At 39.6% G+C, this 13315-nt stretch overlaps 1 protein-coding gene across 2 annotated transcripts in view; it reads left to right on the forward strand.

Moving 5' to 3' along the window:
- IFTAP (intraflagellar transport associated protein) overlaps window positions 1-13315 on the forward strand; it is an 87218-nt gene that overhangs the window by 57143 nt on the left and 16760 nt on the right. The window contains exons 3-5 of one of the 2 annotated variants that reach the window (XM_049779898.1): window positions 1912-2069; window positions 4214-4285; window positions 11725-11791. The exons of the other annotated variant lie outside the window; for it this stretch is intronic. Coding sequence (XP_049635855.1) covers window positions 1912-2069; window positions 4214-4285; window positions 11725-11791 — 297 coding nt within the window. The remainder of the gene's footprint in view (window positions 1-1911; window positions 2070-4213; window positions 4286-11724; window positions 11792-13315) is intronic. 2 annotated transcript variants of the gene reach the window in all.

Raw genomic sequence — 13315 nt, forward strand, 5'->3', positions numbered from 1 at the left:
AGATTTAATGCTATCCCTCTAAAGATACCCATGACATTCTTCAAAGAAGTGGATCAGGCACTTTTGAAATTCATTTGGAACAATAAACACCCTCGAATAGCTAAAGCAATCATTGGGAAAAAGAATATGGAAGGAATTACTTTCCCCAACTTTAAACTGTACTACAAAGCAATAGTTATCAAAACAGCATAGTATTGGAATAAGGACAGGCCCTCATATCAATGGAATAGGCTTGAATACTCAGAAAATGTTCCCCAGACATACAATCACCTAATTTTTGATAAAGGAGCAGGAAATCCTAAATGGAGCAGGGAAAGCCTCTTCAACAAGTGGTGTTGGCACAATTGGATAGCCACTTGCAAAAAATTGAATTTAGACCCCCAGCTAACATCATGTACGAACGTAAAATCCAAATGGATTAAAGACCTCGATATCATCCCCAAAATCATAAGATATCTAGAACAACACATAGGCAAAACACTCCAGGACATTACAGGCATCTTCAAGGAGGAAACTGCACTCTCCAAGCAAGTGAAAGCAGAGATTAACAGATGGGAATATATTAAGCTGAGAAGCTTCTGCACCTCAAAGGAAATAGTGCCCAGGATACAAGAGCCACCCATTGAGTGGGAGAAACTATTCACCCAATACCCATCAGATAAGGGGCTAATCTCCAAAATATACAAGGCACTGACAGAACTTTACAAGAAAAAAACATCTAATCCCATCAAAAAATGGGGAGAAGAAATGAACAGACACTTTGACAAAGAAGAAATACAAATGGCCAAAAGACGCATGAAAAAGTGCTCCACATCACTAATCATCAGGGAGATGCAAATCAAAACAATGATGAGATACCACCTCACACCCCAGAGAATGGCACACATCACAAAGAATGAGAATAAACAGTGTTGGCGGGGATGTGGAGAGAAAGGAACTCTTATCTACTGCTGGTGGGAATGCCGTCTAGTTCAACCTTTATGGAAAGCGATATGGAGATTCCTCCAAAAACTGGAAATCGAGCTCCCATACGATCCAGCTATACCACTCCTAGGAATATACCCTAGGAACACAAAAATACAATACAAAAACCCCTTCCTTACACCTATATTCATTGCAGCACTATTTACCATAGCAAGACTCTGGAAACAACCAAGATGCCCTTTAACAGACGAATGGCTAAAGAAACTGTGGTACATATACACAATGGAATATTATGCAACTGTCAGGAGAGATGAAGTCATGAAGTTTTCCTATACATGGATGTACATGGAATCTATTATGCTGAGTGAAATAAGTCAGAGAGAGAGAGAGAGAGAAAAACGCAGAATGGTCTCACTCATCTATGGGTTTTAAGAAAAATGAAAGACATTCTTGCAATAATAATTTTCAGACACAAAAGAGAAAAGAGCTGGAAGTTCCAGCTCACCTCAGGAAGCTCACCACAAAGAGTGATGAGTTTAGTTAGAGAAATAACTACATTTTGAACTTTCCTAATAATGAGAATGTATGAGGGAAATGGAGAGCCTGTTTAGAGTACAGGTGGGGGTCGGGTGGGGAGGAGGGATACTTGGGACATTGGTGATGGGAATGTTGCACTGGTGATGGGTGGTGTTCTTTACATGAGTGAAACCCAAACACAATCATGTATGTAATCAAGGTGTTTAAATAAAAAAGAAAGAAAGAAAGAAAGAAAAAAAAAAAAAGAACTGGGCTAGGGCCAGGGAGATAGTACAAGGGTTAGGACACCCATCCTGCATATGCCTAACCTGTGTTTGCTCTCACCAAATGGTCTCCCATTAGTATAAAAAAAAAAGAAAAATATTAGGTGAAGAAATATTCTCAGTAAGCAAAAAATAAACTACTGGAGGTAGCAAATGTTTTCTAATACTATGTTACTTATCATTTCAGAAGATATTGTGGACAGAGGAGGAACAACTGGAACTATCTATTCAGAAAACTTACTTACTTCAACAAAATCGACTCATGAAAATGAACACAATGACCACCATGTTAGAAAAACACCCATCTTTCTTGATACTTCATCACAGTGTTCAGAAGAGGAACAGGTGCTGCCATAGTATATCTAAAGAAATAATTACAGGGTAAAAATTTTCAATTAAAACAGCATATGATAGTACACCTGGTAAAGTGTACTTTGCACGTGGCTGACCCAGGTTTAGATCCTTAGAATCCCATATGGTTCCCCAGTCTGTCTGAAGAAATACCCGAGTACAGAGCCAAGAGTAACCCCAGAGTAACTCTGGGTGTGGCCCAAGAACCAAAACCAAAACCAAAACCAAATAAAGTCCAGCATTAAAAAATTGAGAGAGGGGTCCGAGTGATAGCTCACAGTAGGGCATTTGTCTTGCACACGGCTGACGCAGGACGATCCCTGGCGTCCATAAAGTCTCCCAAGCCAGGAGCGATTTCTGAGTGCATAGCTAGAAGTAACCAGAAGTAACCCCTAAGCATCACCGGATGTGGCCCCCAAACAAACAAACATACATACATACAAAAATTGAAAGAGGAGTTAGTACAGTGCATAGGTCACTTGTCTTATACATGATCGACCTGGTCTTGATCCTCAGCATCGTATATGATCCCCTGAGTTTTAGACCTGAGCTCAGAGCCAGGAGTGAGCCTATAGTACTACTGGGTGTTTACTCCACTCAAACAGCAATGACAACAAGAAAAGAGAAGGGCTGGCATCCCATATGGTCCCCCGAGCCTGCCAGGAGTGATTTCTGAGCACAGAGCCAGGAGTATCCTCTGAGCACTGCCAGTTGTGACCCCAAATCTCATCCTTCAAAAAAAAAAAAAAAAAAAAAGAGAAGGGCTGGGAGATAGTATAGTGTGTATAGCAAGTACCCAAATTGGGTTTGATTCCTAGCAGCTCTAGTTGCACCTGTGGGTCTTCCACTCCATCTACCCCACTTCCAACAGGACTCACTCCAACAGAAGCCTAAAGGCATCCAACAGGGTAACACAGGTATCCCTGGTATCAACAGTACAGGATCTTCCCACCCAGTTGACCAATAATCACTAGTGGAGTCCCCATCTCATGCCTGCTGAATACTGGTTGGGAGTGTCTCCACACACCAGTATGTAAGAACAAATTATTGAATGTTACTTGTTCAGTAATTCAGACTCTTGTTTCTATAAGGGAATGTCTGGGACAATTTATTGAAAGTCATTATGTTTCATGATTTCACCAAAGTTTATGACGGTAACTTGGATTGTCCCAGTTTTATTAAAATTTCTTGAGTGTTTGACATTATACATTCTTCTTAATATTTTTTACATGTTTTTCAACAGTTTATTTACTATTGGGGCCAGAAGTTTTTAGAATTCTCTGTTCAAAATCTACCTTTAATTTGTCCTATGGATCAAATGCTTTCAAACTTAAAGTAGAATTTGTTATTTTGGTTTTCTAAGATTTAGTCAATACATGTTTGAATATTCTCTTCCTAATTTTAACTCAAGATTTTTTTCTTAGTCTCTATAGTGTTTTTAACTACCAGAATGCCTATAATTTTTCTTGTTCATTTGAGCCTCTACCTTCTAATTTATTGTTCCTACCATGTGATATTAAAAATAGAATTGTTTGTGACAGTGGTATTCAACTGGAGCCATTATACCTTTCACATGTTTTAGGTGGCCACAGTTATGCAAGCATCTTGCCTATTAAACCAATATATGGTTTATTTTAGAAAAAAAGAATGCAATAATCTATGGTAGATATATGTGTTTCATCTACAGTAGAGACCTATTAATTTCAGAATTTACTTCCAGGAAATAAATAGATCCAATTTGGCAAATTGGAATTATATTATTTGTGAAATGTTTAACCATCCTGTGAGGAGCAAAGACTTGTTTGATGGCTTTATAATATCTCAAAAACATGTTAGTGGTTTCTTATTTGAATTCCAGGGATTCACTAAGAATTAATGGAAGATGGTGGTAAAAGGTAGAGATTTTTACTTGGAAAAACCAAGTTAGTAATCTATATTATGTAGCATAGATGAAAACAGAGTAGAAGTCTGAAAACTCTCCCCTGACCTGCTATGAGTTTGCTCAGTTTATGAGTAAAACCCAGAATAGATGCTTTGTCAACTAAAGGGCTTATAAAATCAGCTCCTTGGTTTTTATTTACCACCAATAAGATGTCTTCACTGTTTTATTGTTTGTTTGTTTGCCCCCCATCCCCCAGATAATGCTGGATGAAGGCCAGAAAGTAGGCAGTTCATTACAAGGTGACCTGAATCGAGCAGGAAAGATAATGGTAAGATATGGTTTAGTTTTCTACCCTGGCAAAAGACAACCTCCATCATGGTTCATAGTTCAGAGGAAATTATCAGCTGCCCCTTTGGGTTCTTCAGAGACTAGGCTTATAATCAAGCTTCAGACAGATTGATCAGAAGAAGAAACCTAAAGGCAGTTTAATAATTTATATACTTCTGTGTACCTCAACAATGCTGATTAACTCATCACTATTAATTTCCTCAAGGTCTTTAAACAGCTTTGCTAAGACAAGCCTTTTGGAAGGAGAAAAGGAAGGCCAATTATTTAGGAAAGGCCCAATGAAAAAAGCATGCATATCAAGCGAGGAGCAATTTCTGAGCACATAGCCTGAATAACCCCTGAGTGTCACTGGGTGTGGCCCAAAACTCCCCCCCCCCCCAAAAAAAAGAAAAGGAAAGAAAAATATATGCATATTTGAGTTATACTTTTTTGAGGAATAAAGGGAAAGTTGTTAAGTACTCCTGAAAGAAGCTACTCATACAAAGATAAGTTTACATAAAAATGGATTTTCTTAAATGATAACCTTCAGGACTACAGAGATAGTACAGGAGATAAGTTTACATAAAAATGGATTTTCTTAAATGATAACCTTCAGGACTACAGAGATAGTACAGGAATAAGGTGCATGCCTTGTATGTCTCTAATTGGTTCAATACCGATACCACATATGGTCCCAAACTGCCAGAAAAGATCTCTGAGCACAGAGACTGGTGTAAGCCCTATGCACTGCCAGATATGGCCCCCACACAAAGCAAAACAAGCAGAAAAAGCACACATTCATCTAAGGTCCCTCACATAAACGCAGCCTTTTGCTAAAAGAAAAGGTGTATTTTGGGATGGTTATTTTTGTTTCCTTACAAAGCCTTAAAAATAGAAAAACAGAGAACTCATGAATTCATTTATGGTCTCTTATACAGTGTTGGAAAGTTCAGCAGATTTTGTCCATTTGTGTGTTTCTTTTAATTAGTATTGAGAAGTTTCAACTGACCTTGGTTAGCTGGGTTCTGGAATATACATATATATACATACATATATATATATATATATATATATATATATATATATATATATTTCCCTCAATCTTAACAAATGGAAGAGGTGATTTGATAGAGAAATAGGACTCTAACATTCAGAGAAAAATACCATTAAAGGAAATTCCAATCTTAACTGATTCTCAAATCTTAAATCTCTGAAACCATCACATGAAAGATAGATATATGATATCACTTGGATATCAAGAAATAAACACTCTGCTCACAAGCAGTGGAAGCTACTTACCATGTTTAATTCTTTTTATTTTTTGTTTGTTTTGGTTTTGGGCTACACTCGGTGACGTTCAGGGGTTACTCCTGGCTATGCGCTCAGAAATAGTTCCTGGCTTGGAACGCCAGGGGATCAAACCATGGTCCTTCCTAGGTCAGCCGCATGCAAGGCAAACGCTCTAATCGCTGAACCACTGCTCTGGCACCACCATGTTTAATTCTTACATAATAGCCATGCTCTTCCAAGTAGCGCTGGAGTAAGAAAGACCCAGGCTGTCTTTTGAATTCCAATTATGAGATCTAAATTTGTAATTTTAAGGCATTTTGTTACGCACATGTTTTAGGTCATGAGCATAAAAGGCGATTTGACATTATGCCTTTAGTAGGCCTCCTTCCTGCCAGTGGTGAAATCATTTTCTTATTTACATTTTTTGTTATTCACCTGCAATGAATTAGTTCTTGTCTGAAATGTTACCATTTGGTTAATCTAAAATGTCTCATTGTCAGCTTGCAGTGGAAAGCAATATTCCAGCAGGAATAGTTTTTCATTGAAATGCTGCTATTGTGTCTGTAAAGGTCATTTGCTTTGTTTTTTACCTTTGAAGTAATTTTCAGTTTTATTTGCTTGAAAGAGAGAATACTTGATTTTTTGCCCTGCTCTTCTCTCTTGTGATTTACCTGAGGTAGGATGATTTGGTTTTGAATGAACTTTTCCCCCCTGCTTTTAAGACTGCTCTCTACGGCTCTTCTAAGTGAAAAGAAAGCACTGTTATGATAATAGTCAGACTAACTACCACTATTTGCTTGGTATGAAAAAGCAATAAACCTAAAACCAAAAAAACAGAAGCTCTGTTTTGGATGTCTTGGTGGCCATAATATATATTCTGGTAGAGAATTTGGAACAAATTCCAAAAACTTTCCAGACTTGTTTTCCCTTTTCAGGATAGACAAACTTATGTTGGTATCTACAAAAGCCAGATCAACTTCCAATTTTACTATTTTTTCCTAGTGTCTCTGGGTCTTTGGGAAAATACCACGAACACAAAGACTTTTAGCTGAGACTCAAAAGTTAAAGAGAAATGTGTATTCAGTTGCTCATTTGAGTAATGTGGAAGAGGATGCATTGATTCTGAAAAGGGAAATCAGCCCCCCCCCCCACCAACCTTGGTGGGTGCCCCGCCCTTTAGGGAAGTTGTCACGGCTTTGGCCCCACCCTTAAGGAAGTCGTCACTGCCTCGGCCCCACCTCTACCCCTACCTCACGAATCATTGGTGTTATTGTAGCGGAAGTCCAGCCCTCAAGGACTCTTCTTCCCCTCCCACTTCCCATCCTATATAAGGGGGTAACGCGGGGACCCATGAGGTCTTTGATTCTGGTGGGAATTCATAGACCCTGACCATTCATAATGGTCAGTATTAAAAGCACTTTTTAAAGCATCTGCTGGAACTCATAAGCCTCTTCATTTCTTTGCGCCGGGCAGCTAAAATTAGGACTTCCGGACCTTTCATTTTGGCGAGCCAGCCAGGAGTCCTCACTCATTCTGCCCGGCACAAAGCTATGAAAAGGTGTCTGGTGAGTTCTGATGTGTGTATGTGTGTGTGTGTGAGCACGCTTTGCTTCGTGTCTGTCTTAGTCTGAGATTATGTTGTATTCTGTGTCCAGTGGGAAGCTAGCTTTGTGGTGGTTTGGCAAATGTTATGAGCTCTTTGCTCGATGTGGAAACCGAGTAGAAGCAGACTTTGTTTCATAGGGGGGTTAAAGTCCCCCCGGGTGACTAAGGAATCTTCCACCTGATGCGTTTCCAGGTGTGTGTGGTTCCCCGTCTGATGCGTATACCAGATGGGCAAGAGGTTGACGAACTTTGGCTGCTTAGGTCACGACCCTGGTGGTACCCCAGGGGTTTAGTAAGAGCAGCTGGAAGACGTTCCGAGCTGCTGAAGAGGTTGTCTGTCTGTGATTTTTGGAGCTCAAGAACTTGGTCATTGGCATAGTTGTCTGTCTAGGATTTATTGTGGAATGCAGAGATTACTTGAACGCATTTTGCTTGGTTATTTGTGGCGCCACGCTGTCTGTTTGTCTGTCTGTTTCTTGTCTGTGTGTTCTATGTTTTTTTTTTTTTGTCTAACCACGGGACGCAAGCCCGACCCCCTCTCAAGGGCCGACCCCTGGGGAAAGGGGCCGACCGCCGGTGAGCCCGCGTCTCCCTCGCCCGTCAGTCGTCCCAGCAGCGAAACGCGCAACCCCCGCTGCCCGCGGCGCGGCGAGAGGGCGCCCGAAACCCGCCTAACCCGCTCCCCACCCAACCAGGAAGCTGGCGCATGCAAGGTCCACACTAGGGACTTGGCGGGGGGGTGTTGGAAATTGCAAATCCCAGATTTCTCAATGGCCATCGGGAATAAATTTTCCTGGAGAATTTCTGAACTTTGCAATTCCCCAACTATCCTGCCATGCGTTCAGGCCAAAAAGAGCAACTGGCCGTTTTTTTTCTAGCCGAAAAAGAAAAAAAAAAAATGCTTTTTAACTCACCACGTGGTGAAGAAATTCACCACGCCCCAGGGCAAACTATTGTCCTCCCAGCTCCACCTGGCTGAGGAATGTAGGTCATTTACATATCAAAGAAAAATCTAGCAAATGGTTTGGAAGTCAAAAAAAAAAAAAATTTTTTTTAAGCATTTAAATTTCTAACTTAAAGGTTTCTTAAAAAAATTAATAAGAAAATGTTGCAAATTACTGTTGTTATTTTTGTTTGTTTTTCGGTGCACGTGAAAATTTTTAGCAGCAGAACCACTGCAAAAGAATGAGTGGCGAAGCTTAAAAAAAAAAAAAAAAAAAAAGGGGAGGAAAAAGAGAAGGAGCCAAATGGTAGGGCGTTTGCCTTGCATGCAAAAAGGAAAGTGGTGTAAAAGAAATTAAAAATGTGTAATAAAAAATGTGTATAATCAATCTAAATAATTATTAATATGTCTCTAGGTTAAAAAAAAAATGTAAATGTTTTTAAGCATGTTCTACCAAAAGTAGTAAGTATTCATTCTTTCTGGTTTTCAACATTAATTTGTGTAACGTAAATTCCTGGTGTTTTCTGTTTAGAAAACTAAGTGAATTTCTATATTTAGAATTAAGCATAATTAAAATATTATTTTGCAATTTTTCATTATATGTTACCAAGAACATTAATATTTGTATCACAGGAGGTTTTATAAAATTGGTCATGGTTTTATTTAAAAAATGTATAAAATGTTTCGTTGCAGAAAAAAAAAAATTCTAAAATTATCTAAGTAATTTAAGTAATATTTGCTTTTTCTCTTCTCCCAGAACCTTTTAGTACCATTTATGTCATGGCATCATGTTGCTTTGCACAGAATACAAGCAAATGGCTTTTCTCTCTGCATGGGGAGTAGTCCTCATGCAAACAGAAAATCAAAAAAAAATTAGTAAGGGAACCCCAAAGCCCTCTTTCAGAGGAATAATTGGAGTTGAGGCGGTGTGACAAGCAGGCACCGGGCGAGAAACTGAAATAAAATGCCTGAGTAAGGAAATTGAAGATTTTCCTAGAAGATTATCACAGCCTGTGGGCCCTGCTCTCTCCCTCAAGCTCAGAAGAGAATTCGAGGTCAGTCTCTTCCAACCTGGAGAGGAGTGGAACAGACAAGTCACCTCTAAAAATTCCTGCAGAGGGTGAGATGCCCAGCCAGAAGAACCTCATGCTGAACCGACCAACTCATCAGCCAAACCTGAGTGACTAACATGAAAAACCCTGCTGTGTCTACAACCTATCCTCAGAAAAGCTCTGTAAGTAATGGGGGTGCCCCAGATGGAGATTTCTCCAACAGTGCTGTATATGTGCAAAGAAAAAAAAGCCAAGTTATTCAAATACCGGGTAAGGTACAAGGTAAAGGTGGAGAGAAAAAACCATTTTTGGTAGCTAATTAAAATTCTAGTGGGCCTAATTTAAAACCCACTTCTTTGAAGTAACTTATGTAAAAATGCTCTTACTAGTTGTATTAAACCAAATCATAAATTGTAAATGCAAATGTTAGTCTAACTGAAGTAACTCAAAACTGTGTTTATTCATAATGCTATAATGCTTTGTTTTCTGTTAATTAATTTGTGCTATCATTACAGACAATAAGAACAGCTGTGCCATTCAAGTTGTGCTATTTACTGCTCCAAGGCCTGAGTGGGTTAAGTAATATTCCCCTGTATAATTAATCTAATCCTTTTCAGGTGTTAAAACTGCAAAAGTGAACCAGTTAACTGCTCCTTTAGGGAAATATGAGATTTCACCCCTATCTAAAGATTGAAACTGCAGTCCCCTGTCAGCCTGAAGTAGCTACAGAAGATTGATCTTCGACCACGTTCCCTCTAATAACTTCTAGGGTAATAAAATCTCTAAAGCAAAATGGTCTTCAAAGAAAAATAAACTATAAGGGGAAAATAAAGGCCGCAGAATTAATAAGCCAAGTTAACTACTAAGAATAACATTATGCCTATCTATCCCAGAGGTTAAAGCAGGTAGCAAAAATTATGCTTCTCTTGGTAATGTTAAAAAGTAAAACAGTCATTAATAAAAATAAAATTTCTTCATCTCTGTCTAACCCAGTGCAGGAAAGGCAACTGAAGTTTAGGGCTCTCTACTCCAACAGCTGTTTAAGTTGCAAAAATGAAGAAAAGAAAGCAGAAACCTCCTTATTTTCGTTGTGGAATTCACAGCCTATGTGAGAAGAACTGCTGTCAAGGTGAACTGCATGCTTCCTGGGTTCACGCCTTCCATCTAAAACCTGAAAAGTGAAGCACACTGAGAATCCTCTCAAGATACGGGTCCGGCGGGCACACTTCAGCCCTAATGCACTCACTAACTCTGAAAATGCTCTCCCTGGCACTTGCTAAGGAAGGGCTCGAACTGCTTACCTCCGGTCCTCTACTTCCCATGTGTGTGTTTGGGGGAGCCGGAATGGGTGTGTAAAGCAAAACCTCAGCCTTTAACTCCCTCTTGGGGGTGGGGGAAATTGGCCTCTGGCTGTCCCTGTCTCACTAGGTAATCTAACCTTTGCTTCTTCTAGCTGTACTTATGTCAAAAGGTAATCCCGTTTAGCTTTAAATCTTCTGTTTGCTATTCATAACAGCACCAAATCTGTAAACCTGGGTCAGGTAAAAGGTACTCAGTGCTCAAAAGTCCTGCCTAATCCCTCTAGCCCAGGGTATTTACCTCCGAACGGATATAAATATGTGGTAAAAATTTGGCTTATGCATCCCAGCATTAGTGCTCCCCAACATTAACATCATCCCAGGAACAGAGCCCATCCCTCTGCCTAGCATACATTTCTTAGGCACTCCTAGGTCTGAGCACTCTACTGGTAGGGCTCAAAAGTTGCAGGAAAATTGGTAACTGGAAAAGCAAAACTAGCAGGGCTAAACAGAAATAACAAACTCTCACAAAAGTTAATTTCAAATGTGTGGGACAGAATCAAGCACCATCAAGAGTAGCTGGCCAAGATACAAAGCTATTAAATGGTCCCTTATGGTCTTTATGGAATGGAATTCTCCCCTATCTAATACTCCTACTGGGGCCCCTCCTAAGCCTTTTTTACTTCTGGTAGCCATTGGCCCATGCAGGGTTAGCTCATGCAAATAATTATAACCAGTAATATCAAAAAGTAAAGGCCCCAAAATCACATTGGCTTCTAGGATTAGAAGCCTCCAGTACAAGAAGTGGGGATTGAAAAGGGAAATCAGCCCCCCCCCCACCAACCTTGGTGGGTGCCCCGCCCTTTAGGGAAGTTGTCACGGCTTTGGCCCCACCCTTAAGGAAGTCGTCACTGCCTCGGCCCCACCTCTACCCCTACCTCACGAATCATTGGTGTTATTGTAGCGGAAGTCCAGCCCTCAAGGACTCTTCTTCCCCTCCCACTTCCCATCCTATATAAGGGGGTAACGAGGGACCCATGAGGTCTTTGATTCTGGTGGGAATTCATAGACCCTGACCATTCATAATGGTCAGTATTAAAAGCACTTTTTAAAGCATCTGCTGGAACTCATAAGCCTCTTCATTTCTTTGCGCCGGGCAGCTAAAATTAGGACTTCCGGACCTTTCAATTCTTAATCACATACTTTTTCTTTAGGTTCAATATTCATAAAAATGTTATTAAACCTTTTCTAGGTAGATAATTTCCTAGTTTTAGAAGACTTGGAAATGGACGAAGAGATTAAACCTCAGTTGAACCAGGGTATGTTTTTTTTGCTTCCCTTCTGTACTGTTAAGAATATACAAATAAGGCTTTAGAGTTAGCTTCTTCTCCTCCTAGCCTCTCCTTTCCTCCTTCCTGCCTTCCCTCCTTCCTGCCTTCCCTCCTTCCTGCCTTCCCTCCTTTCTTTCTTTCTTTCTTTCTTTCTTTCTTTCTTTCTTTCTTTCTTTCTTTTTTCTTTCTTTTTCTTTCTTTTTCTTTCTTTCTTTCTTTCTTTCTTTCTTTCTTTCTTTTTCTTTCTTTCTTTCTCTCTTCTCTTCTTTTCTTCTTTCTTCCTTCTTTCTTTTCTTTCTCTTTCTTTTCTCTCTCTCTCTCTCCTCTCTCCTCCCTCCTCCCTCCCTCCCTCCCTTCCTTCCTTCCTTTCTTTCTTTCTCTCTCTCTTTCTCTCTCTCTCTCCCTCTCTCTCTCTCCCTCCCTCCCTCCCTCCCTCCCTCCCTCCCTCCCTCCCTCCCTCCCCTCTCCTCCCTCCCTTCCTTCCTTCCTTCCTTCCTTCCTTCCTTCCTTCCTTCCTTCCTTCCTTCCTTCCTTCCTTCCTTCCTTCCTTCCTTCCTTTTTCTCCAAGGTCCATCCTGGATCTGCTGCATGAAAGGCAAATGCCCTATTGCTGTGCTATCACTCCAGTCCACAAATGATAGATTTTTTTTTAAATGATTGATCTTTTAAATGAAATAACTGTCTCAATTGTCATTTAAATGAAACTCTAATTCCTAGATATCCCATGTTATAAATTAAGGTTATTATTTATTGATACAAAAACATATTCAGATTATATTTGGCTGATAGAAACAAAAATAATATTATCAGAGTTGGTTATAGGTTATACAATGAACAAAAGAAAATAAAACCCAAATGTTCCTTTTATAGACATTTATCAAATATTTAAACCAAAAACTTAGTCCTACCGACACACTATAACATTTATTCTTGGCTTTTTCCTACCTAGGCTCAACAGACAGATTTTGTGCTAGTCACTGCACTGAATCTTATTTATATATGGGTCGAACCGTTTTTCCTTTCTGAGTTAACATTTGTATGGAAGTATAAGTATCATTGTTAAAAGATTTTTGAAATATATTCAAAATTATGGTTATTTGTTTTGAAAAAAATCTCATTCCTTATTGAATATGTGAGGATATTCGAATTTTAGGGAAGGGGCATTTTCCTTGGGATTTGATGGTTGGTGCTTAAGTGTTGATCACAGCCTGAATGAGTCATGGTTATTATTTGGGATATTCTGGTTTATGACACACCGGATATTATTTAAGTGACTTGTAGTTGGTTTAGGGATGATGAATGAACTCTGTAAATTGGCTGTTATTCCCCCCCCCCCCCTTTGGCTTCTCTCCTTGCTGGTCTTGGAGAGGCTTTGTTAATTGGTAGCACTTAGCATTTCTATTCTGTTTCCAACAAGTACACTGCTGTATATTGAAATAATTTGGTTCTCAAGTACTCTCTAGCTAGTAGACTTTGCAGGGTTTTTTTTATTTTAAACTTACTCTGTTCAAG

This window comes from Suncus etruscus, chromosome 9 (genome assembly GCF_024139225.1).
Source record: "Suncus etruscus isolate mSunEtr1 chromosome 9, mSunEtr1.pri.cur, whole genome shotgun sequence".
Taxonomy (NCBI): Eukaryota; Metazoa; Chordata; class Mammalia; order Eulipotyphla; family Soricidae; genus Suncus; species Suncus etruscus.